General features: G+C 42.0%; 4 protein-coding genes and 1 long non-coding RNA gene across 8 annotated transcripts; 2 read left to right on the top strand and 3 right to left on the bottom strand.

The window, feature by feature from the left end:
• Positions 1-2,433: 2,433 nt before the first annotated feature.
• On the bottom strand, positions 2,434-9,896 carry LOC129729525 (U5 small nuclear ribonucleoprotein 200 kDa helicase). Its single transcript, XM_055688157.1, has 6 exons — positions 9,746-9,896; positions 9,473-9,636; positions 8,886-9,411; positions 3,889-8,816; positions 3,305-3,830; positions 2,434-2,883 (listed from the first exon to the last, which is right to left on the bottom strand). The coding sequence occupies exons 1-6, from the start codon at positions 9,788-9,790 to the stop codon at positions 2,641-2,643; spliced, it is 6,432 nt and encodes a 2,143-aa protein (XP_055544132.1). The 5' UTR covers positions 9,791-9,896; the 3' UTR covers positions 2,434-2,640.
• A 779-nt stretch (positions 9,897-10,675) lies between these two features.
• On the top strand, positions 10,676-12,199 carry LOC129729861 (uncharacterized). Its single transcript, XR_008728750.1, has 3 exons — positions 10,676-11,428; positions 11,489-11,560; positions 11,644-12,199. It is a non-coding gene; the product is annotated as an uncharacterized LOC129729861 (long non-coding RNA).
• On the bottom strand, positions 11,474-13,664 carry LOC129729858 (uncharacterized). The gene is made up of 2 exons (XM_055688713.1): positions 13,204-13,664; positions 11,474-13,148 (listed from the first exon to the last, which is right to left on the bottom strand). The coding sequence occupies exons 1-2, from the start codon at positions 13,541-13,543 to the stop codon at positions 12,376-12,378; spliced, it is 1,113 nt and encodes a 370-aa protein (XP_055544688.1). The 5' UTR covers positions 13,544-13,664; the 3' UTR covers positions 11,474-12,375.
• Positions 13,665-13,776: 112 nt separating this feature from the next.
• LOC129729860 (ATP synthase subunit O, mitochondrial) lies at positions 13,777-14,886 on the top strand. The gene is made up of 3 exons (XM_055688718.1): positions 13,777-13,937; positions 14,101-14,547; positions 14,612-14,886. Exons 1-3 carry the CDS (start codon positions 13,908-13,910, stop codon positions 14,765-14,767), a joined length of 633 nt encoding a protein of 210 aa, XP_055544693.1. The 5' UTR covers positions 13,777-13,907; the 3' UTR covers positions 14,768-14,886.
• Positions 14,887-15,183: 297 nt separating this feature from the next.
• Positions 15,184-16,749, bottom strand: LOC129729859 (protein SET). 4 transcript variants are annotated; one of them, XM_055688715.1, is made up of 3 exons: positions 16,118-16,745; positions 15,715-16,052; positions 15,184-15,654 (listed from the first exon to the last, which is right to left on the bottom strand). In XM_055688715.1, the coding sequence occupies exons 1-2, from the start codon at positions 16,539-16,541 to the stop codon at positions 15,724-15,726; spliced, it is 753 nt and encodes a 250-aa protein (XP_055544690.1). In that variant the 5' UTR covers positions 16,542-16,745; the 3' UTR covers positions 15,184-15,654; positions 15,715-15,723. The 4 variants fall into 4 exon arrangements, with proteins under 4 accessions (XP_055544690.1, XP_055544691.1, XP_055544692.1 ...); XM_055688716.1 differs by having other exon boundaries at positions 15,708-16,052; XM_055688717.1 differs by having other exon boundaries at positions 15,184-16,052; positions 16,124-16,749.
• Positions 16,750-21,513: the final 4,764 nt, after the last annotated feature.

A 21,513-nucleotide genomic window follows, 5' to 3' on the forward strand; every position in this document is an offset into this window, starting at 1 on the left:
CAATTTGTTGTCAGAAAAGCATATGTATTTCTCACATGATGATTCGACAACTTCCCGAATTAGTTACAAGGGTCTTCCCCAGGGCTCATGTTTAAGCCCTCTCTTATATAATTTTTACGTCAATGACATCGATAAATGCCTTGCAAATTCATGCACGCTACGGAAACTTGCAGACGATAACGTTGTATCCATTACTTGAAGCGAGGCTAATGATCTGCAAGGACCATTACAAGATACCTTAGACAATTTGTCTGAATGGGCTCTTAAGCTGGGTATCGAATTCTCTCCGGAGAAAACTGAGCTGGTCGTTTTTTCTAGGAAGCATAACCCAGCTCAGCTGCAGCTCCTACTAACGGGTAAAACAATCACTCAGGTTTTAGTCGCTAAATATCTCGGGGTCTGGTTCGACTCTAAATGCACCTGGGCTTGCCATATTAGGTATCTGACACGAAAATGCCAACAGAGGATTAGTTTTTTTCGTACGATTACCGGAACCTGGTGGGGAGCCCACCCAGGAGACCTTCTAAGGCTTTACCAAACAACGATATTGTCTGTAATTGAGTACGGGTGTTTCTGCTTCCGCTCCGCAGCAAACACACATTTGATCAAACTGGAGCGAGTACAATATCGTTGTTTGCGTATTGCCTTAGGTTGCATGCAGTCGACCCATACGATGAGTCTTGAAGTGCTAGCGGGTATTCTTCCATTGAAACATCGTTTTTGGAATCTCTCTTACCGGTTGCTAATTCGATGCACAGTTATGAACCCATTAGTAATTGAAAATTTCGAGAGGTTGGTCGACCTTCAATCTCAATCCAGATTTATGACTTTATATTTTGACTCTATGGCTCAAGATATTAATCCATCTTCATACGATTTCTCCAATGTCGCACTTTTAGATACTTCTAATAATGCTATATTCTTTGCCACCACCATGAAACAAGACATTTCTGGTATCCCGGATCAATTGCGACCCCAAGAGATCCCTAAAATTTTTCCAATAAGTTTAAACATGTTAGTTATGATAAAAGGTTTTACACTGACGGTTCTAATCTAGATGAGTCCACTGGCTTCGGTGTTTTCCACGAAAATTTTACTGCCTCCTACAAACTCGATGCTCCTGCTTCCGTGTACGTCGCAGAACTTGCTGCCATTCAGTACTCTCTTGGGATCATCGAAACCCTGCCCATAGACCACTACTTCATCTTCACAGACAGTCTCAGTGCCATTGAGGCTCTGCGATCGATGAAGACTGTGAAGCACACCCCGTATTTCCTGGGGAAAATACGGCGGTTTTTAAGTGTTTTAACAGATAAAAATTACCGGGTTACCTTAGCGTGGATCCCTTCTCGTTGTTCCATTCGGGGCAATGAAAAGGCTGACGCTTTAGCTAAGGTGGGTGCTATTGATGGCGATATTTATGTAAGACCAATTGCTTATGATGAATTTTATAGCATTTTGCGTCAGAGAACACTCCACAGTTGGCAATCATCATGGAACTCAGATGAACTGGGACGGTGGCTACATTCCATTTTTTCTAAGGTATCGACGAAAGCATGGTTCAAGGGGTTGGATGTAGGTCGGGACTTCATTCGCGTGATGTCCAGACTTATGTCCACTATACGTTAAACACGCATCTCTTTCGTATAGGGCTTGTAGACAGTAATCACTGCGTTTGTGGCGATGGCTACCATGACATCGAGCATGTTGTTTGGTCGTGTACCGAATACTGTGGTGTTAGGTCTGAGCTTATAGATTCCCTTCGGGCCTGAGGAAAACAACCGAACGTACCCTTTAGAGACATTCTGGGAAGCGGTGATCTCCAGTACATGACACAGCTATACGGGTTTATAAAAAATGCTGGCATTAAAATTTGATTTCTTTTATCTATTTGCTAGAATACAATTTCTGTCACAAACTGAAAGAGAATGATACACCCGGCTGGAGACACTAAAACGAAGACTCGGCATCTCTATGTTTACGCAGACACCTCAGACCAAAACTGCTCAAATAGAACATCACTGGTTAGCCACGTACAAATGAATACATTCTGTAATATAAAATAGTTAAAAACAAAATTGTAACACCCCTCCTCTCACCTTAAATCCCCACTAGCTCGTAGTCAGTCGCGAGAATAAAAAAAGACCTTCCTCTTTTCCCTGCTAATTTAGAATTTTAAAAAAATGTACTTGGCTCAGTTAAACATAAATTGTATCGTGCCGTGTCAAATAAACTATTTAAAAAAACCCTAGCCAACCCCAAACAATTCTTTTCGTTCTGTTACCCTCTCCAAAACTTTCATGTGTAATATTTTCAAACCGACGGACGATCGATTTGCACAACTCGCCGGCCGGCAGTATCAATTTCACATAATTGATATTTCGCCCTCTTAACATGCGGACAGTGATATCATCACAAATCATCAGTTTCACATTGAAAATACACCGGTTCCGTTTTTCTCTAGACCGGTAATTGTGGTTTTATATTGGGATTTATTTTCGCTGTTTTTAAGTCAACTTTATATGCGAGAATCAAATAAACACGACTGCTTCGGATGTACCATTGTCGCTAAGGAAACCAACTTCCTCTTAGTTCAAGTTTGACATTTAAATATGTAAAAATCTCACCTTAACCGGCTTCCTAGTCGGATTCGCTTTCGCTCTCCGACTGGAAGTCACCCACATTGATGCTGAATTCGTACTCCTGATCGCATCCCAGGTACGAGTCACTCATGTAGTACAAGGTGTACTCGTGATGGCCCGGGCTGGGTGCGACAAAGTCCAGTTTAACCTTGGCCTTCTGTTGTAAAGTCAATCGTTTGATAGACAGCAACGAGTTGGTTTTCGGGTCACCGATAACCACCCACCAACCTTCCTCTCGTTTCTAAAATATCGAAAGAAAAATAGCAGTTAGTTGGACGATTCTGAATTCCAAGCGTGAATAGCGGGTACATATTTTTCAATTAGAACAAAAACAACCCCGTAATATTCTCTAATCATCGACACGTAAAAAGAGCATTCAGGATGTGAAACTTGTGCCAGTCACATTATTTTGTACCTTTCTGATAATGTGACCGCATCCGCGATTTTCCCTTCTTCATCTCTATCGCGATGCTTGGGAATAAAAGGTTTCTATTTATTTCCCTATTGTTTGTAAACACGGGCTTATGATTGATAATGTAAGCAAAAAACAAACTCCTCTAATAAAACGATGAATTGCTACCATTCATTAGTAGGAATAGCACGCGCAAACGCTCTCAAGTTGTTTGCACAAATAATGGCGCCAGTTTGTAGTGGAAACTTACCTGCGGGAAGAACGGAGCAATAACTGGTCCAGTAACATCATCCTCGCGCTCCAGATTGACGACCACGTTCACGGAGGAACCCGAGTGTATGCGGTCCTTCTCCACCACCTCGAAGGTCATCTCGATGTTTGGATAACGATTACAGAATCGGGCAACGTCGGACATTTGCTGATCGTTCAACTGCAGCAAACGAATCCGGTCGTCGTCATCCAGCTCCATAATATCGAACACGGTTTCGATTTTCTTATCCTGACAGCGTTTGATAATATCCGCACCGAAGTGCGGCAACTGTTTTAGATACGAGTCCTTGCTCCACATAGCTTGGGTGACCATCTGGGCAAGCTCCATAGCGGCAACCGCCGGCGACAACCAACCGTTCGAGCTGAGCACGTCAACACAAGCCTGAATGAGACGGATTGCTTTGCCCAAAATTTGCTCCGTATCACCTTGCAGTTCCGCTCCGAGTTGAAGTCGTGACAGGTGGGCCTGGAGAAGCAGGTTCGTCTTGATGTGCGGATCATTATACCTGATAACATAAGGGAAAATTAGAAATTAGTGAACGTAAACATATACAACACACTTACTTTGGTGCAGTTCCATTAGGACCAGTCAATTTATTCGGTAGCCGACCGGCCAAGCTCTTCAGGATGTTATCCTCATGGTGGCGCACGACCACATCTTCGTACTCTGCCGCCGATGAAATGATTTCTAGCAGTCCTCGGATTTTAGTTTTGCTATTCAACGATAAACTGAACAACTCGATCGTGGTATAGTTGATGTAGTAATAGGCGGCAATCATGCCTAGATTCAATGGCAGCGTGTCCATTTCGTCTTCGACGCTAATACACTTGGACTGCTCCAGATCGGAAAGGGTTGTTTCGACCAGCTCCGACAAATGATCGGACAGATGCCGATGGGTGACTCCCTGAAGATTGTAATAGTTCGGATTTTGAGTCAAACGTCGGTAGAGGAATGTCCAGGTAAGATAATCAACTGCGTCCTGTTTATTCTCAATCGTTTTAGTTACGATCTCGGCATTGAAGTGATCGTGTAAACGGTGGTCCAAATGGCTCTCCACGGGTAAGCTTTCGTTTAAGAACTTCTTGAAGAAATCTTTTTTCGAACTCTGGCACATCAGAACGCACTTGGCATCGTCATCTTCCAGTGGACGATTGGCCCTTCCCACCATTTGCATGACGTCTGTGATCGGATAGTCATCGTAGGAATGACTTTTGCCATTGTAAAACTGCGTATCCATTATAATCACGAGATAGGCGGTGATATTAAGACCCCAGCAAAGATCCCGCGTAACGACAGCAACCTGAACAGCTCCAGAGTCAAACAGCTGCTCAACGATGCGATGATCGGATGCGGTCAACCCCTCGTGAATGTAAGCAACCCCCTGGGAAAGTGTTTCCTTCAAAGTTTTATCGGTCATTCGATCCAAGAATGGTTTGATGTCTTCTTCTTCGGCGTGAAAGAAACGATTAGGTTGAGCTTCAGCTGCGCAATATGTCAAAATATCGATCGCAGTCAAACGGGCAAGTTTACGCGAAGATACAAACACGATCGCCGGTTTGTGAGGACTGAACTTAGTAATAGCATTATATACCGGTTTCGACATTGCGGCAATCCTCGAAGCATTATGAGTTATGTTGAAACCCTGCACGTGCAATTCAAGTGGAATGGGACGAACACTCGGATGGAAATTGAAGGTCGCATTGGCGTTACATCCCAACCACTGAGCCACATCTCGTGCATCCGACAACGATGCCGACAGAGCAATAATCCGGATTTGTTTCTCGATCTGCGAGGAAATGTAACGCATACGTGAGCAAACAACCTCCAATACGGGTCCGTCTTCACCGCCAATCAGCTGAAGTTCATCCACAATAAACAACTGGATGTTCTGAACGTTCTTCCTTTGTTTCCAGCGACGCGACAGAATGTCCCACTTGTCCGCTGTCGTCACAATAATCTGACCTTTTGCGATCAACTTTAAATCTGTTCCGGTTTCACCGGTTAACTTCACTACCTTACAGCCCATGTCGTCGTTTTCCAAATTCTGCCCAAACTTGTGATGCCAGTCCATGAAGATTAGCTCGGCAAGCGAGTCCTTCGATACCAAGTAAACGACGCGTCCGTGGGGATTCTGCTTTAACATGCGTAACACCGCAAACTCCGCTATGGTTGTTTTACCCGATCCTGTGGGAGCTCCTACGAAGACGTTATCCTCGCTGTTGTAGACTGCATTGAAAACTTGAGTCTGAATGGGATTGAATTGCGGAAATCGGTACAACTGCTCAAATCTGGGCTCCCGGAATGCACTGATTGGTAGTGCTTGCAAATCGAGCAATTCCGTTGGGGGTAGATTTTTTTCCGGTAAAATTAGATGACGGAAGGAAACTGGTAGCTGAGTTTCCGATCCGATCCAGCGGTCAGAGACGATTCTCAGGAAGTATTGAGGGGGCAACGGCTCGAAGACCGGCACGAAAAATTTCACCAGATGATCATCCTGGCAGTACTTTGCCTTTAGGAGAAAATATTCATGATGAAGAATAACCTCGGAGTCTACATCTTCCACCAGAATCCAGAAAGCTTCCGATTGACCATGAATCTTGTCATCCCACTGAAAATCCGGAGTGATTGTCAACTCTACTCTCAGCGTAGAGCGGGTGATCGGTTGAATATGCGTCGAAAGTTCCAACTTCGGGAACTGATGGACATATTTGTAAATAGTTTTTCCCAGCTTTGGAACACGGATCAGTTCGCCGATTTCGTTTGCCTCCAGATCATACAGTCTTTCCCAGGGAAAGTTTTTCTTTTCGATCTTCTTGACAATTTCCTCAGGCATTTTTCGAAACTGCCGCAGCGGGGACATACTCTGCCACATACGACGATCGATCATCTTACATAAAGTCAAACATTTATCTGCCAGCTGGGCCCATTCCCTATGGAGCACGATTTCGAAAATTGCTCGTAACAATCGAGACGCAGATTGTGTCACGTAAACCATATCGGCCATCAAAGCGAATCCTTCAAGTTTCAACTGTGAGATGTAGGCTTGCAGTAGCACATTAACCTTAGCACTAGCTTCCTCCATGCTTTCCTTGATTGGAATGGGCACACGTTCCATCAGCTTTTGCAGTTCAAGCTTTTCCTCCTCACGAACCGTAATGTTACGAAACTCTCCCGAAAGTGAAAACACGCGGAATAATTCGATCTCACTGAGAGTCGGTTTTAGCAGCTGATTATAGGTCAACATGGTTTCGTGGGTGCAGTAATAGTGGGAAGCGATTCTTCCAATTTCGGTTACCTGGAAATGTCCGCTCTTGCGATCATATTTGATCAAACCGCTTTTCTCCAGATGCAGCGCAGCAGTGTGTACTAAATCCGCTCGGAATTGCTCCAGCAGAGGATCGTCCTTGATTGCATCGTATGAAACGCCATAAAGAGTTGGCTGTCGAAGCATTCGAATGTAGAGATAGGTGTAACCTAGCCAGGTGACAGCATCTTTAACGTTTTGTATGGTTCCAAGAACAATTTCTGCATTCAGCATGTCTGGCATCTTGGAGATCAGCTGCGATTCGATCGGTAGCTGTTGGTTGAGTAGCGATAGATAAAATTGCAGTTCACTGTGGTTGGTGATAAGAATTCCTTCTCCCTTAGTGTCGTACTGTGGTCGACCTGCTCGACCTAACATTTGAAGAACGTCTAAGGCTCCGAGCTCCACCCAGCGACCTTTCTCTGGATTGTAAACCTGGGTACCTTTGATTATTACCGTGTGAGCAGGTAAGTTGACACCCCACGCTAGGGTAGCAGTTGAAACCAGCACTTGAATGTGACGATCGGCGAACAAATCTTCTACCAGTGTTCTGTCGACGCGAGTCATACCAGCGTGATGAATTGCGAACCCATATGGAAGAAGATCTTTCAATTCTGCGTTTTTCACCTGCTCGGCTTCAGAGCGTAAAACTTCCATACTAGCAGACCCCTCACGCAGAAAGTTTCCCAGAGTATCCTTCTCCAAACACATGTCTCTAATGGCACGCGCTGTTTTACCAGTTTCTTTTCGGGAATGGACAAACACCAACACTTGATTTTTTCCAGCATGCTCCATCACTTTTTCGTAAACAATATCGTTCATCACCTGGAAACGCTTAAGAGCTTTCTTCTCCGTGACACCAATGTACTGCTGCTCTAATGCAACCGGACGATAACTGTTGTCGAAATAGAAAAGTCCTGTTTCTGGCCGAACACGCAAGAAGGTCGCCACGTCCTGGTAATTCGGTAAAGTAGCCGACAGTCCAATTAAACGAACATCCTCCTGTGTGGTTTCAATGTTTCGAATAGTCCTGGCTACCAACGATTCTAAAACCGGACCTCGCTCGTCATGCAGCAGATGAATTTCATCAATAATCACCAATCGAACCAACTGTGTGTATGTTTTCTCACCGCCCTTCCTAGTTATAATGTCCCATTTTTCCGGCGTACAAACGATAACCTGTGTAGCGGCTATTTGTTCTCGGCTAAGCTGATGATCCCCAGTCAATTCCGAAACCGTTAGGTTGTATGTTGCCAAACGCTTGCCAAAATTACCGACCATTTCCTGTACCAGCGAACGCATCGGAGCAATGTAGATAATCTTGAACTCATCCACATTGATTGTGCCGTCGTCGTTAATATGTTTGCCTATTTCTCGCATCATCGTCAGCAGAGCTACGTTAGTTTTACCTGCTCCCGTGGGAGCACACAGTAGTAGATTTTCATCGCTTTCCAAAGCTGTCTTATACAAACGACTCTGAATGCGATTCAACGTTTTGAAACCAGCAAAAACGGGCTGCACGTATTTCGGCAACTTTTCAATCGTTAGCAGCTCTTCGTTATCTTCAAACGGTTTGGGCTTCAGTGCCGGTACGTGAACTTCTTCATAACCCTTCCGCTGTTTTCTGAAGCTACCATCCGGCAGCTGACAGCGTTTGTTCGCCATAAGGTGTGATCCCTGGGTAAATGCCAGCTCATCCAACTCCAACAAATTTCTATTTCCAGGAATCTGCCCTCCAATACCCTCCATATTATCATCGTCCTGTTCCTTCCTACGGCGTTGCATTTTTGATTTCTCACTTTCATAATCCTCCACCTCCTGTTTGCCGGTATCGAGCTGGCGCAAAATCTTCGCCAAATATGCGTCTCCCTTCATCTTCTCGCGTATCTTGACGCGTTCGCTTTCGCTCTGCGACGATGCCAACATTGTGCAGTACAGAATCATTTGTCGGTTTTTCTTCAGCAGTTTGATGAAGTCGAAACAATCGTAGCCCAGCAACAAAACCAGCTGGTTTTCGCACTCCCGATCGTCACCGGCGTCCTTTAGAACGCTTAAGACCTCACCGGCTTTTGCTTGCGATAGCATGGAATCGTTATAATACTTCCGGAGACAACGCTGCAACCAATGAGCGTCGATATCGCGTGGGTCCAGTGCCTTTTCTTTCTTGCCCTCCTCGTTGCCACCGAGCTGAAAGTAAATAAATTTATTTTATTAAATCAGCTTATTTCCACTTTGTGTAAATCTTGTATGTCTCACGTTTTCCGCGTGCAACATTCCATCGTCTCTGGCTTCCTCGCCTTCATCTTGTACGTCATCGTCACGGATTTCACCGTACTTATCCTCGTCACTTTCCTCTTCCGATTCCTCAAACTGCACATTGATGCCGTATGTGTCATCGATTTGCTCTTCTGCTGTAACCCCCATCGCACTAGCTGCGTCCACTCCAAAATCGGTAATTTTCTTTCCCAGATTAACCAGCAAAGCAAACCTCTCATCGGTTACATTACCCAGCAGACCATCGATCTCGCGTTTCCGTTCGCGATCTTTCATCTTATCGTTTTTCAAGACTGCCAATATCTCGTCCGCGGCTCCACATAGAATATCCCGTGGCTGATCGCCGATCGCTTCTTGAATAAAGCTCAGCAGAACCTCATATGTTTGGCGGGTCTCCTGTGTCTTGGGGCGGTAAACGATTCCAACCATTTCATCGATTCCCTCCGACAGCAGGGTCGCTCCCTTCATACTGTTGAAATCGTACTGAGCTTCATCACGCTTCTGGCGTCTGAAATATAAAGTTACAATTTTACCTCACATACTCAATGGAGTAATTCGTAGTTTCTCACTTCGCCTTCCGCTCTTCAGTCTTTTCCGGTTTGGTTCGCTGTGCCCTGTCTCCCATTCGGGTACCCTCCAGCTTTCCAACTAACGACAGTACTTCACCCGTCGCTTCATCTCGGCGAGGACGCTCGATTAGACGAACATCAGCTTGCAAGACAAGATTTGAGTTCTGGAAAAAAAGCAGCGTACACAAACAAAACATTTTAAATGCGTTTCCATTTTTCACCAGCTTGATTGCTTTAAATTAACATTGAAATATCACGCAGTTTAATACATACCGCCTTATACTCGTATTGCAGCTGACGTGCTGCGGCATCAGCCATTATTGAAAAATGAGTTCAACGTATTTTTTCTATTGAAATTCTGCAAAAATTTAACTTTTTTCGAATAAACTAAAAACAGCACCGTTCGGCTTGTTCCACAGATTTTGACAACTTCACAAATCAATAAAAACGCAGGGTTGCCAAATTTTTATTATGTTAGGAGTCGCGATACACTGAGGAAAAACATTTGAGGAATTTATTAGTTACGATGGTTGTACAATTTAAATCAATCGAACGAATTTAATCCCAGTTAGGAAATCAGAAGAAAGAATTATCAGTTTCCGTTAGACTCTACTAGAAATTTGGGAAATAAATATTGAAATTCAGTCCGCGCAAATACGTATTTCGACTGTGACATACAGTCATCCTCAGTGCTTGTGGACTGGATACATAAGCACTGAGGATGACTATGTCACAGTCGAAAACCTTATTTGCGCGGACTGAATTTCTATTAATACTAACAGTCTCTTCCAGGCTGGGTTTCGAAGCTTTGACAACCTGCTTGTTAGGCCAGTATCGTACCTTGTGACAAGCTAGGAGGTCTTAGGCTTAGATAAAGACTTTTATGCTCCATATTTTATTGGTATTACCGTTTAGCACAAATTTTCAAACAAATGGGGAGAAAAGGGAAGTTGGCTGAGAAACTAACTTTTGGAAGGACAGATCAGTCGGAAGGAGAATGTCCTGAATCAGGACTTCTGATTCAAAAGGCATGTGTCGATTCAGCAGCAGCACTTTGCTAATTGTTTCAATCCTCTAGATCAGTGGCTCTCAACAGGGGGTCCGCAGCCGGCTTACTTAGGAAGGCCGCAAAGCTCTTGGTAATTTTGACAGGTAGTTGAATTTTTTTCTGGATATCTATGTGACAGCGGATTTACAACTCTTCTGTGTATTAGAACCACGACGTGAAACAAATTAGACCTACAGGACGTGAGACTAAAAAACATAGCCTCAAATTGCGAAACTTGTATCAGAAACTCTTTTGGGGGGCCTCGAAACCCTCTATGCTCGCAAAGGGGCTACGGAGTTTTTTGTGCTTAGCAAAAGGGTCGCGGAGCCAAAAAGGTTGGGAACCACTCTGCCGTGAGATGACATTGTGACGTAGATCCAAGTAATCAGTTTTTCAGTACGGCCCAAAAACGAATGCATTCCTTGTTACTTTTGTACTGAAATGGTGCCTGAGTCACTTTGTTTTTTTGATTTTATGCAGCGTACGAATAAGTAAAAACGAAAAGGAAGATACCAAAAGATAGGTCTTCGAATAATGAACAAATTGGCATGAAAAACCCATTTTCGAAAAAAATGGCATTTACGTCACTTTGTCATATCACGGCAGCACTGCTCTAGATGTTTTGCTACGCGCATTCCGTGAATCCCATGGTCACCGTTATTTTCAACGCGTGAACACAGCAAAAACCGAAAGTCGTTTTCGTTTTTGCGGTGTAGCTACCCCGCGGACTACACTTTGTCCTATCACTGTTTTTTTTTACATTTTCCGGACTATCCCGGACTACCCTTTTTCTGTCCCGGACAGTCCGCGCAAGAAACAGAGTGCAGTTTTGAAGACACCAACACAGTCACACGGTTGTGTCAAAATCGGTTTGCTTTGATTATTGTTCTTCGCGTGTCAAACATCAGGTTGAATTTTATTTATTTTATTTTGTGATTTTACAGTAAATTGACAAATTTTTCGTACAGTAGCACAAACGCGATAAAAGACAATTCGGGTTATTCGCGTTGAAGGAGAGTTTGAAGGCTGTTCGCACCTAGGTAAACACTCATATGTAATTGTCAAAATGTGCAAAAATATTTCCTTCCTTCTTTTTCGCATGCAAAAACCAAACAAATATCAGCAACACCGTCAACGCGAATGGCGATAATGACCAAAACAAAAGTGACAGCTACCTTTGGTATTACGCACACCATTGCAACTGCTCGGGAAGTTTTTTTTTTAGCTGCAAAGCGTAGTTCGGGACGGGATAGTCCTGCCGTATAAACGAATTCGACATAAATTACCTACATCTCAAGAGTAGCAGGCTATTTGTGAAAAAAAAAATATCATTGTGTAGATCTAACCGTACAAATCGTTAATTTCAGTTGAAATAACAGATAACGAGGAAGAATTAAACAAATTTGCTAGTCTCTGAGACATTCACATTACTTTACCTTTGTACGGCGAAGTACAAAACTTCAACTTTTTTTCGTATAGCCACACACACCTTGCGTAGTCTTGCGAAAGGATTTTGACGTTAAACTGTCACCAAAATTGTCCAACTATATTTTGCAAATCTTAGGACTTATAGCCTCTATTACAGAAGACACGGCGAGTTGCTCACCTCGTCTTCTGTAATAGAGGTTGATGGGATCAAATCTCAATTTACTTGGCATAACATTGAAAAATCCTACTACTTTGTAATTGATCGTTAATTTTGGGTAACATAGGAGATACCATTGTTTATTACCTTAGAATGATTATATGTAATGGAGCATTAGAAGACCGAATGGCGCGAAGCGCAGAATATATATGCTTGATATCCACAAGCAGAATTAATTCAATATCAATCGAATCATTACTGTTTTCGTAGTTACTCTACATTTTCCTCTTGTAAAGCGTCCAAAAAATCCTTCAAGTCTTTAACCATGTTACGATAATAATCTAGCTTTTTCTGTAGAACAGAAATTTCTGTCTGAGATTCACCCAAACGAATTTTCATAGCACCCAGTTCTTCTTGGTACAGTGCTTTGGGCATTTGAATGTATTCCTCGCCCTTGAAGATGAATTCGTATATCGCCTCGTTCTTCTCGTCAATCGATTTGGCGTTCTTTTTGTTGCTGCTTGTTGATTGCTTATGTTGCTCGACTGGCTTGGTTTTGGGACTGGCAGTTTTAGAACTTGAAGCCGAAGTCTGTACCTTCGGCGGTGTTAGTTTCACGAAAGAGAATTTTTTCTCCGGTGTCGAACTTACAGTTGCTTCAACTGTTTCTTGTGCTCCATCTCCGATTTGATCCATTTTCATTTTTTTAGGAGAAATGGATTCAGCACAGGCATTGTAAGGAACCACTGTTGGCCGCTTCTTGAGTTTCACTTTGCGAAGAACAGTACCCGTGGGAGGTGTTAGATTTTTGAGGGTACCATTAGCCGCAGGGCCAGTAGAAGTAGATGAAGAAACAACAGTGGACGTTCCGGAAATTGGAAGTGCTTCTATTTTGGTAATATTTACTGGTTTCGTTCCTGGTGATTTACGAGTTTTACGCTTAGGCGTATCTTGCTCAAGTTCTTGTTCCTCCTTGTAGTCATCCATGTAAATAATTTCAGTGAGAGTGCCTTCACCATCGTCATCGGCGTCCCCGATCAAGCCTGAAAGTTAGAACGAACTGGATATTTAGAGTTCAAAAACTATTGATGTACTCACTTTCATCTAAATGTTCCTCGATTGTTACTTCTTCGGCGTCAGCCGATGAGCTTTGCACTTGTTCTGGTTCCACCTCGTCGTTGTCTTCGATACCGTAACGTCTGGGGACTGCTGTATTCAATAACATCTTCCGGCGTGCACTGAAGCACATATAGATACGAGAAAAATGTTTATCACACATGAACTGCTGGACATTGTCAATGGGGTCAACTTCTCCGGCTTCACGCCACTTGTTTGCCCGCTTTTCATCTTTGGGAAACGCAAATAGTGTTCGGTGCGGATTACTATGGCTATCAACGTCGCAGTCTCGGTATGCGCAGATCCTTTTAGCGCGATTCATTCTCGCGAGAAATCATCCAGCGGTTAACAATATGTACTTTTTGGTTTACAGAAATTCTGGCGTCTGTTTACGCGCTCGCTCGAACTATCAACATTTAGAGCCATTTAGAGCCCCTTCAGAATGATCGTTCACAGATGACAGATGGGATTTTCTGTAACAGTCGAACTGCGTTACTAGCGTTACGGAAAAAGTGCACGTCGAAATTTGCTGACATTTTAAACATTTTGATCGACTTGACATGTTGTCAAAAAATCGAATATCGACTACGTACTGTCGAGTGGTCAGTGCGACACTTTTCGACTCGAGGCAAACTCCCTGAAGCAATCAAATAGAAAAATAATCCTTCAGGTTTTGTGGTAAAAAAATGGCTGCATCGGGAAAACTATCGGTTCTGGTAAGTAAATCACCCCAAGTCGAACATTCAAAAATTAATCAACAGGGAAAATAAACAGTTCCAGTAACTTTAAGTCCGGCAGCAAAGGTTATGCCACAACTGTGCGGAATACGATGTTGCTCGATTATGTAATTTTGCAATGATTGTGATTTATCTGTTCCAGGCCCGTCAACTGAGCACTAGCTCGGTCACCGCGCAACTGGTCAAACCCCCGATCCAAGTTTTCGGTCTGGAGGGTCGCTACGCTTGTGCCCTCTACTCGGCTGCTTCTAAAAACAAAGTTCTAGATGCCGTCGAAAAGGACCTCAAGGGTCTGCAAAAGCAAATGCGTTCCGATCCCAAGATTCGTGATTTGTTGATCGATCCAACCACAAAGCGAAACGTCAAGGCGGCTGCTCTAAAGGAAGTTTCCACCCGGGTTAAGTTCAACGCTGCCACCGGCAATTTGCTCGCGGTGCTGGCTGAAAATGGGCGCCTCGGTCGGTTGGATGGCATCATAAATGCCTTCTCGCTCATTATGGCCGCCGAACGAGGAGAGGTTGTATGCGAAGTCATAACCGCGAAGCCACTGGACGATTCTCAGCGCAAGCAGTTGGAGAGTGCTTTGAAGGTATTCTTGTATGCCAGGTGGTCATAATTGAAAATTTATTCTCTGTTTTACGACAACTTTGCAGTCCTTCTTGAAACAGAATCAGACCATCCAGCTGACTGCCAAGGTTGACACAGCACTGATCGGAGGAATGATTGTCTCTATCGGCGATAAATACGTAGATATGAGCGTTGCCAGTAAAATAAAGAAATACACCGATATCATTACTGCTCCAGTCTAAACGCGTCTAAAGCATCAATCTTCGCGAGTGGCTAAATTTGTAGGATTTGTTATTGAAGTTAGGAGATTCTTGTAACATACTGGAGTTTGCAGGATCTTAATAAAATGATAAGCCGTAAAGCGAGCAAACATTTTATTTATGTATTGGCGGTTTTACTCTAGAACACATCTGTCAATGTTTGCATACTTGTAGTTCCGTTTACTTTTTCTATTGAAAAAAAAAAAGTTGAGGGCTTCCTGTTATGTTATGCAAAGTTGCATGAATTTCCAACGTCACCAAACTCAAAAAGTTTTACCGAAAGCCAAGAGTCCATAAACAAGTTTGCGTGAAATCCCCTGGTCAGTTAATTAAAAAACATTTAATAGCAAAACCAATGTCGTGTGTTGGATTTCGGAAAGGTTACACAAGCTGCTCGATTTTTTAATACTTATAGTAAGTGAAGTTTATTATCGGATAGTGCAACTACGACTGAGTACATCCTTTTGTTAGGATTTCAAATCATTTCCATCTGATGAATAACTGATAATTTAATATAGTAAAATTCTGCCATCATTTGGTCTCTCAATAAGAGACATGGGGTTTCAAAAATGTTATAAGTACAATCAACTATTGCTGTTAATGCAAAATATGGGATTCTTCGTTAATAATGTTCAAACAGATTCAAACAACATTTTCGAACACGTTTTCAACCAAAAATGTGAGTGGCTAATATTTGTTCAACTGATTTCGTGCAGTACAAAGAGGAAACTAAAGATGGTAGCATCTAGAACGCATAATTCAATAAAAACGCACCGCATCTGGCCTAAGGGACCTGTTCGAAAAAAAAACGCAGTTAAGCGTTATTTTTCGGGATCGGTCCTTTTCCCCTCTACCCGCACACACATATGCTACAAGGGAATAGAAGAACATGATACATCGATTTTGCTGGCTTATCATTTACCTGATACCCCGGACACTTAGGCTTCCTCCTCTTCCTCGTCAAGTTCGTCCTCTTCTTCTTCGCCTTCGTCACCGAAGTCTTCCTCCCCGCCATCATCTTCAGCTTCCGGTTCGACCTCAATGTCCGGTACCAAATAGTATTGCAGCGGATTTGGCCACAAATCATCCTTGATCAGCTCCGCTATATCGTCATTAATCGGATCATTATTGTCCGTGAACCAGTCGAAGAAAGTTCGATATTCGAGTCCGCGTTTTCTCCGATTGGCCAATGCTTTTTTCGGCAACATCTTTGTCAGATCACGATCAGGTTTCCATTTGATCGCCGTGCTAGTTGAGACGGGTGTTTCTGTGAAAATATAATATAAGCACAATTTTACCACAACAGCACAATCATAATCCGCCCTAACAAACCTTTACCCCCGCTCGATCCGAGATTAAATTCTTTAGTCAGCATTTTATTCTCGAAGTATGGATTCTCATCAAAGTAGAAATGAATGCGATAGCCACTCTTGATATCCTCAAACTCCTCAACTTCCAGCTTCTCCATAAACTGAAGACATTCTTCTTCCTCCTCTTCGAGGATTCCAGATATTTGCGGATGGTTAACAATGGCCGTTACCCAGAAACTTGGAATGCGTTTGATGATTTCATTTCGCCTTTGGAAGTGCGGCTTTCGTAATAGATTGAATGTTTGCTCTACCTTGAGGATTTCCTCACTAGCCCGTTCATTAAGCGCATCGATTTCGTTTTGACAGCTGTCGATCGCCTCCAACGCTTCCGATTCGTCCTCTAACGCGTCATCCGATTTTTTCACCTTTTTGGCAATCGAAGCCATATTTCGAATACCGTAAAGTAAAGTTACTTACTGCCGGACTACACTTGCAATCAACTGCGACGGAAATAACGAGCTGATCTGACAAATCTGAACAATGATCGACAGGAAAAATGCCGGTTAAATGCAGCCTCGTTCTACCTACAAAGATGTTTTTTCCCGAGATGACGGATAAAGATGAGACGAGGGCGAGAGACACGACTTTGTTCTGACGACTCTGTTGATATTGGTTTGGTTTTTACTTGCGAAAGTGAAGGAGGGAAATATTTTTGCTTTTGTTTTCACACATAAATTGACAATTGCATACGAGAATTCGCGCAGGTGCGAACAGCCTTAAAAATCTCTTTTACTTGTGTCAGGGCCAATACAACCGCTACAACGGTACACATGAGAAATATTCACAACCCTGCCAGCATCATGAGTTTGTCGGAGAACCGATTGAACAGGACTTTACCGACAGATCCCAGAGGTTTAAAAGTTCAAAATTTAAAACCATTCGCAAATTAAAAAATAATGTGGATAAATTTTCTATAGATTATTAGGACATTTGGCAAGCTATAAAGTTCTGAAAGTTCCAAGATTTGTTTCTCTGCAAACCGCTGCCAGATTCAGTAGCTGAAGTTCTCAAGCTGATCGGTTTGGGAAAATGATGTTGATGGAAATATTTATTGAGTCGTGGCAAGAATTAGAAAAAAGGCATAAATATGTGATAGAAATTTAGCATTCTTCATCGCCATGCACTCGATATGAAGAAACTTCCATTGTTAAGAGAAGTCTTGCAGGATATGCATAGCACAGACAAACGGACGTGCCACTTCGAAGGAAAAACCTGAAAAATCTTCGTCCTTATTTGAAACGTTACACTCGTGCGCCACCTTACTTTCGTAAAACGGTTTTTGTCTCTGCTAATGGGTGTGCACGCTTGCTTAAATCAACATACGCGGCATTACTGATGGTGTTTGTCTTTGATAATGAATCAGCACGCTTGCTTATAGCGACACTAGCGGCATTACTGCCCACTAAACGAAATTTCAAAATAATCGTTATTTTTCTGGTCGATGAAATCGTCATCGAGTGGCACGTCTGTTTGTCTGTGCATAGTATATGAATGAATAGAAGTTATATTATATGAAAAATCAATAGTCAATGAGATGTGTTTGTTTAAATAGATAGCACGACTTCAAAGGTAGCAATTTCAAAAGAAGTTCCTTTACGCTACTGGCAATAAACAAACAAAAACCTAAATTAATCCACCTAGCGGTGAGACCCAGCCTTTCTCCTTCGAACTTATAATTTGTTAAAATAGATTTACTCCAACACTTAAAAAATACACCTTGATTATTTCTGCTGGATTTGTTATTCACTCTAAACAACAGCACAACTATACTGAACATTTAAAATTTAACATATCATCGGCTTCGTGCAACACTGGCACACCTCAAAATTTTGCATTTTTGAGATTTTGATGGCAAATGATTCCAAATACTGTTAAGTTTCATCACACGAAATCCCATTTCGAAAATCACAAAAATTCCAGAGTTATGAGCCTTTGCTGCACAAATCGAAATTTCTCCATAAAGTTAGTAAAAATAAGGTTTTAACTTGAACAACGTGAGCACGTAAATATTCAGATTCTTTAAGTCAACGTTAGTCAGTAGATTTCAAATAATGTATAATTGAATGTTGTTCCTTATACAATAATTTGAATGATCTTATCAGTGAAATTGAAATTCTTTAACGCAGTTGATATAACTGATCGTTTCTGAGAGGCATCCAATGAATGGCCAAATACCAATCAATATGGGTTCTTGAAACCTGGATCATACCCAGTGGCCAGAATCCGACCTAAAACCCAATTTTCAATCCAGATGATCCACTAATGGTTGCCTGATAATCATAAAATCATAAAATCCATCACAAATTTGCCGAACTGCCTAATCTGGTATTTCTAAGGCGAAGATGGCGACAGTTTTCGATCAACAGCCTAAAGTGACAAATATCATCCAATACGATTTGGGGAAGCGGTATGATACCCTAAGGCCAGAAATCATCTTCAGACGCCATTTTGAATTTCTAGACAGTAGCTTCCGGTTTCTACCAGTCTAAAAGGGACAAACATTACCCAATGTGAGTTTTTCAGTACCCGTGATGATGCTCAGAGACTAGGAATCAGTTTCATACTTCATTTTGAAATCCGAATTTGCGACACCTGTTTTCTTTAAATAAGTCGTGTAACCTTTGAAAGAAGAGATTTTCAATATTTTTACAATTTAACACCTAATGGATAAAATAAAAGTCCCATTACACTGGTCAACACAAGTGTTGCCCCGAAGGTCAAACTAAAATATGTGAAAAATTATAGCTTTTCCTGTGAATTTTTTTTTTCTAGGGCAACTATTATGACCTATTATTTTATCAACTTGTCATAAAGCAACTAAACCTTCAATTTACAACTAAGATTGTTGAAATCAGTGATGCCATCTTTGGCAAAACGAGTGAATTTAAAAAAGTTTTCTGAACACGTTTCTTTTCTTAACCTTCGAACTACATGTTCAATCATCATAAAATTCGTTACTTAGGGGTTTTAAAGACAGCCCGTTCATTTGATACCTATTTTGTTCAAATCGGTTGTGTGGTTTCTGAGATAATGGAGTTTCATAACTTTTACATTTTGATGCATAACAGACAAAGTTGCTGTTCGAGTATAATAAAATTCAATAGGGTTTTATCAGAAGACTAGACCTTTATATTGCAACTTATTTTGTGAAAATCGGTTCATCCATCTCTGAGAAAAGTGGGTGAGTTCAAACAGTATTAGAAACATGTTTCTTGTCATAGCCTGATTTCACATTATTATACATAACGGACCAAGTTAAAGTCCAATAACAATAAAATTCAATAGGGTCTTATGGGGCAACAAGACCTTCCATATGACACTAATTTTGTGAAAATTGGTCTAGCCATCTCTGAGAAAAGTGAGTGAGTTTAAACAGTGTTTGAAACACGTTTCTTTGCATAACTTTTGAACTACATGTCCAATCATTATAAAGTTATTTCACAAATGGTTCAAAAACAAGCCCGTTCTTTTGATACCAATTTTGTTGAAATCGGTTGTGTAGTTTCTGAGATAATGAAGTTTTGTGACATTTTGATACATAACCATTTGATACATAACCTCGAAACTAAAAATCCGATTACAATAAAATTCGATTTGGTCTTATGGGGCAACTAGACCTTTCATTTGCAATTAGTTTCATGAAAATCGGTCCAGCCATCTCTGAGAAAATCGAGTGAGATTGGGAGACCGTTACATACATACATACACACACACACATACACACACATACACACACACATACAGAAAATGCTCAGCTCGTCGAACTAAGTTGATTGATATACGAGATTCCACCCTTTGGAGCACTTTTATACCTTTTGTTTTTTCAGTGATCGCTATACCTTTCGAGGAGAAAGGCAAAACAAGTAACATAATCAACATCAATAAAGCTCGACCTAAAAACACAGCGAGCAGACATTCATGTTCATACAAAGATATTTGAAAACCGTGTGTAAAAATTTGAATCAAAATACGTTAATGAACTAACGACATCTGGCTTGTGGTGCCCCAGTTGCACTGCGAAAAGTTGAAGAGGTTGTTTATAAGACACGACCGCAGAGTTAACGTAGAATACGACAGCTTGTCTTATGTTAATGCATTTCTTGGAATAGGTCTGGGAATACACTCAATTGAGGTTAATTAATTTAATGGTCTCTCTGCTCCAGATGACGCTTACCTCTATAGCCGGCACCGGTAACGACAATGAACAACAACAGAAGTTATGTGCAGCCTTGCGGTTTCACTTGCTACCGTATTCGAAACAAGAATGAAATTGAATTGTTTTGAGGTTGTCTTTTGCACTAAGATATCTTAATTTAGGCAGTGGCTACGAAAAGGCTATAGACGAGGGCAAATAGTGCATTCCCCATCTATAGTAGAACAGTTCAAATAGCAATTTTAGCGTAGATAATTTAAAAACTGATTGCTGCAAACTTGAGCGTTAAATAATGCGATTCAGGCTCGCTAGCTTCAAAATTCTTCAGCTAAACTTTGAGGCTTACCTGAAGTCAAAAAAGGTTTATTGTGTTTGTCTAAGCTATTTATTGAGAACTGAATATATTTTTTTTCAACGTGGCAAATTTTTTATTTAGTTCTGGGTGATTTACAGTGATAATTAATTTCAACATGAGGTGATTTATTTGCAATTATAAACGAAAATTGTAATCGCTATACTACTAGCCACACACGCTATATAGAAAGCCACGTACGCTATGAACCAAGCCACACATGCTTTATAGCAAGCCACACACGCTATATAGCAAACCACGCACGCCATATAGCAAGCCACACACGCTAACCACACACACTATATAGCAAGCCACACACGATATATAGGTAACCACGCACGCTATATAGCAAGCCAGGCACACTAGCCACACGCTATATAGCAAGCCACACACGCTATATAGCAAGCCACGCACGCTATATAGCAAGCCACACACGCTATACAGCAATCCACGCACGCTAGCCACACGATATAGATATTCACACACGTTATGTGCACCCAACGATATATGAATTGGATTACCGCTGGTGGGGTCCAACTCAGATCGAAGGGAAGCCGAACTGAAAGAGGTAAGAACTGCGGCTAACCACTACCACCGCAGCTGTTGCCCGCTGCTGATCAACGCTGCCTACTGCCATCGGTATTGATGTCCGCTGCTGCTGCCTGCTGCTAGTAAACTGATTTACTCGAGGAGAAACAGTCTCTTATATAGCCCAAAGAATGCATTCCCGGCTAACTAGGTACTCCATTCTGTCGTCCTTTTTAGGGAAAGGCAGCGAGCGACCAATCAAAAGTCGACATTTGCGTTTCGACAATGTTCAATAATTTTCAATCCAGTTTTCCACGAGCGGTAA

This window comes from Wyeomyia smithii, chromosome 3, assembly GCF_029784165.1.
Source record: "Wyeomyia smithii strain HCP4-BCI-WySm-NY-G18 chromosome 3, ASM2978416v1, whole genome shotgun sequence".
NCBI classification, from domain to species: domain Eukaryota; kingdom Metazoa; phylum Arthropoda; class Insecta; order Diptera; family Culicidae; genus Wyeomyia; species Wyeomyia smithii.

Bases quoted from the DNA above. Each gene is read 5' to 3' on its own strand.
- LOC129729859 (XM_055688715.1), bottom strand. From the start codon at position 16,541: ATGGCTTCGATTGCCAAAAAGGTGAAAAAATCGGATGACGCGTTAGAG. The intron at 16,053-16,117 runs GTTTGTTAGGGC...ATATTTTCACAG, and splicing joins CGGATCGAGCGGGGGTAAAG to AAACACCCGTCTCAACTAGC.
- LOC129729858 (XM_055688713.1), bottom strand. From the start codon at position 13,543: ATGAATCGCGCTAAAAGGATCTGCGCATACCGAGACTGCGACGTTGAT. The intron at 13,149-13,203 runs GTGAGTACATCA...TCTAACTTTCAG, and splicing joins CGAGGAACATTTAGATGAAA to GCTTGATCGGGGACGCCGAT.
- LOC129729525 (XM_055688157.1), bottom strand. From the start codon at position 9,790: ATGGCTGATGCCGCAGCACGTCAGCTGCAATACGAGTATAAGGCG. The intron at 9,637-9,745 runs GTATGTATTAAA...CTTTTTTTCCAG, and splicing joins TGCAATACGAGTATAAGGCG to AACTCAAATCTTGTCTTGCA. The intron at 3,831-3,888 runs GTAAGTGTGTTG...TTATGTTATCAG, and splicing joins CCTAATGGAACTGCACCAAA to GTATAATGATCCGCACATCA.
- LOC129729860 (XM_055688718.1), top strand. From the start codon at position 13,908: ATGGCTGCATCGGGAAAACTATCGGTTCTG. The intron at 13,938-14,100 runs GTAAGTAAATCA...TATCTGTTCCAG, and splicing joins CGGGAAAACTATCGGTTCTG to GCCCGTCAACTGAGCACTAG. The intron at 14,548-14,611 runs GTATTCTTGTAT...ACAACTTTGCAG, and splicing joins AGTTGGAGAGTGCTTTGAAG to TCCTTCTTGAAACAGAATCA.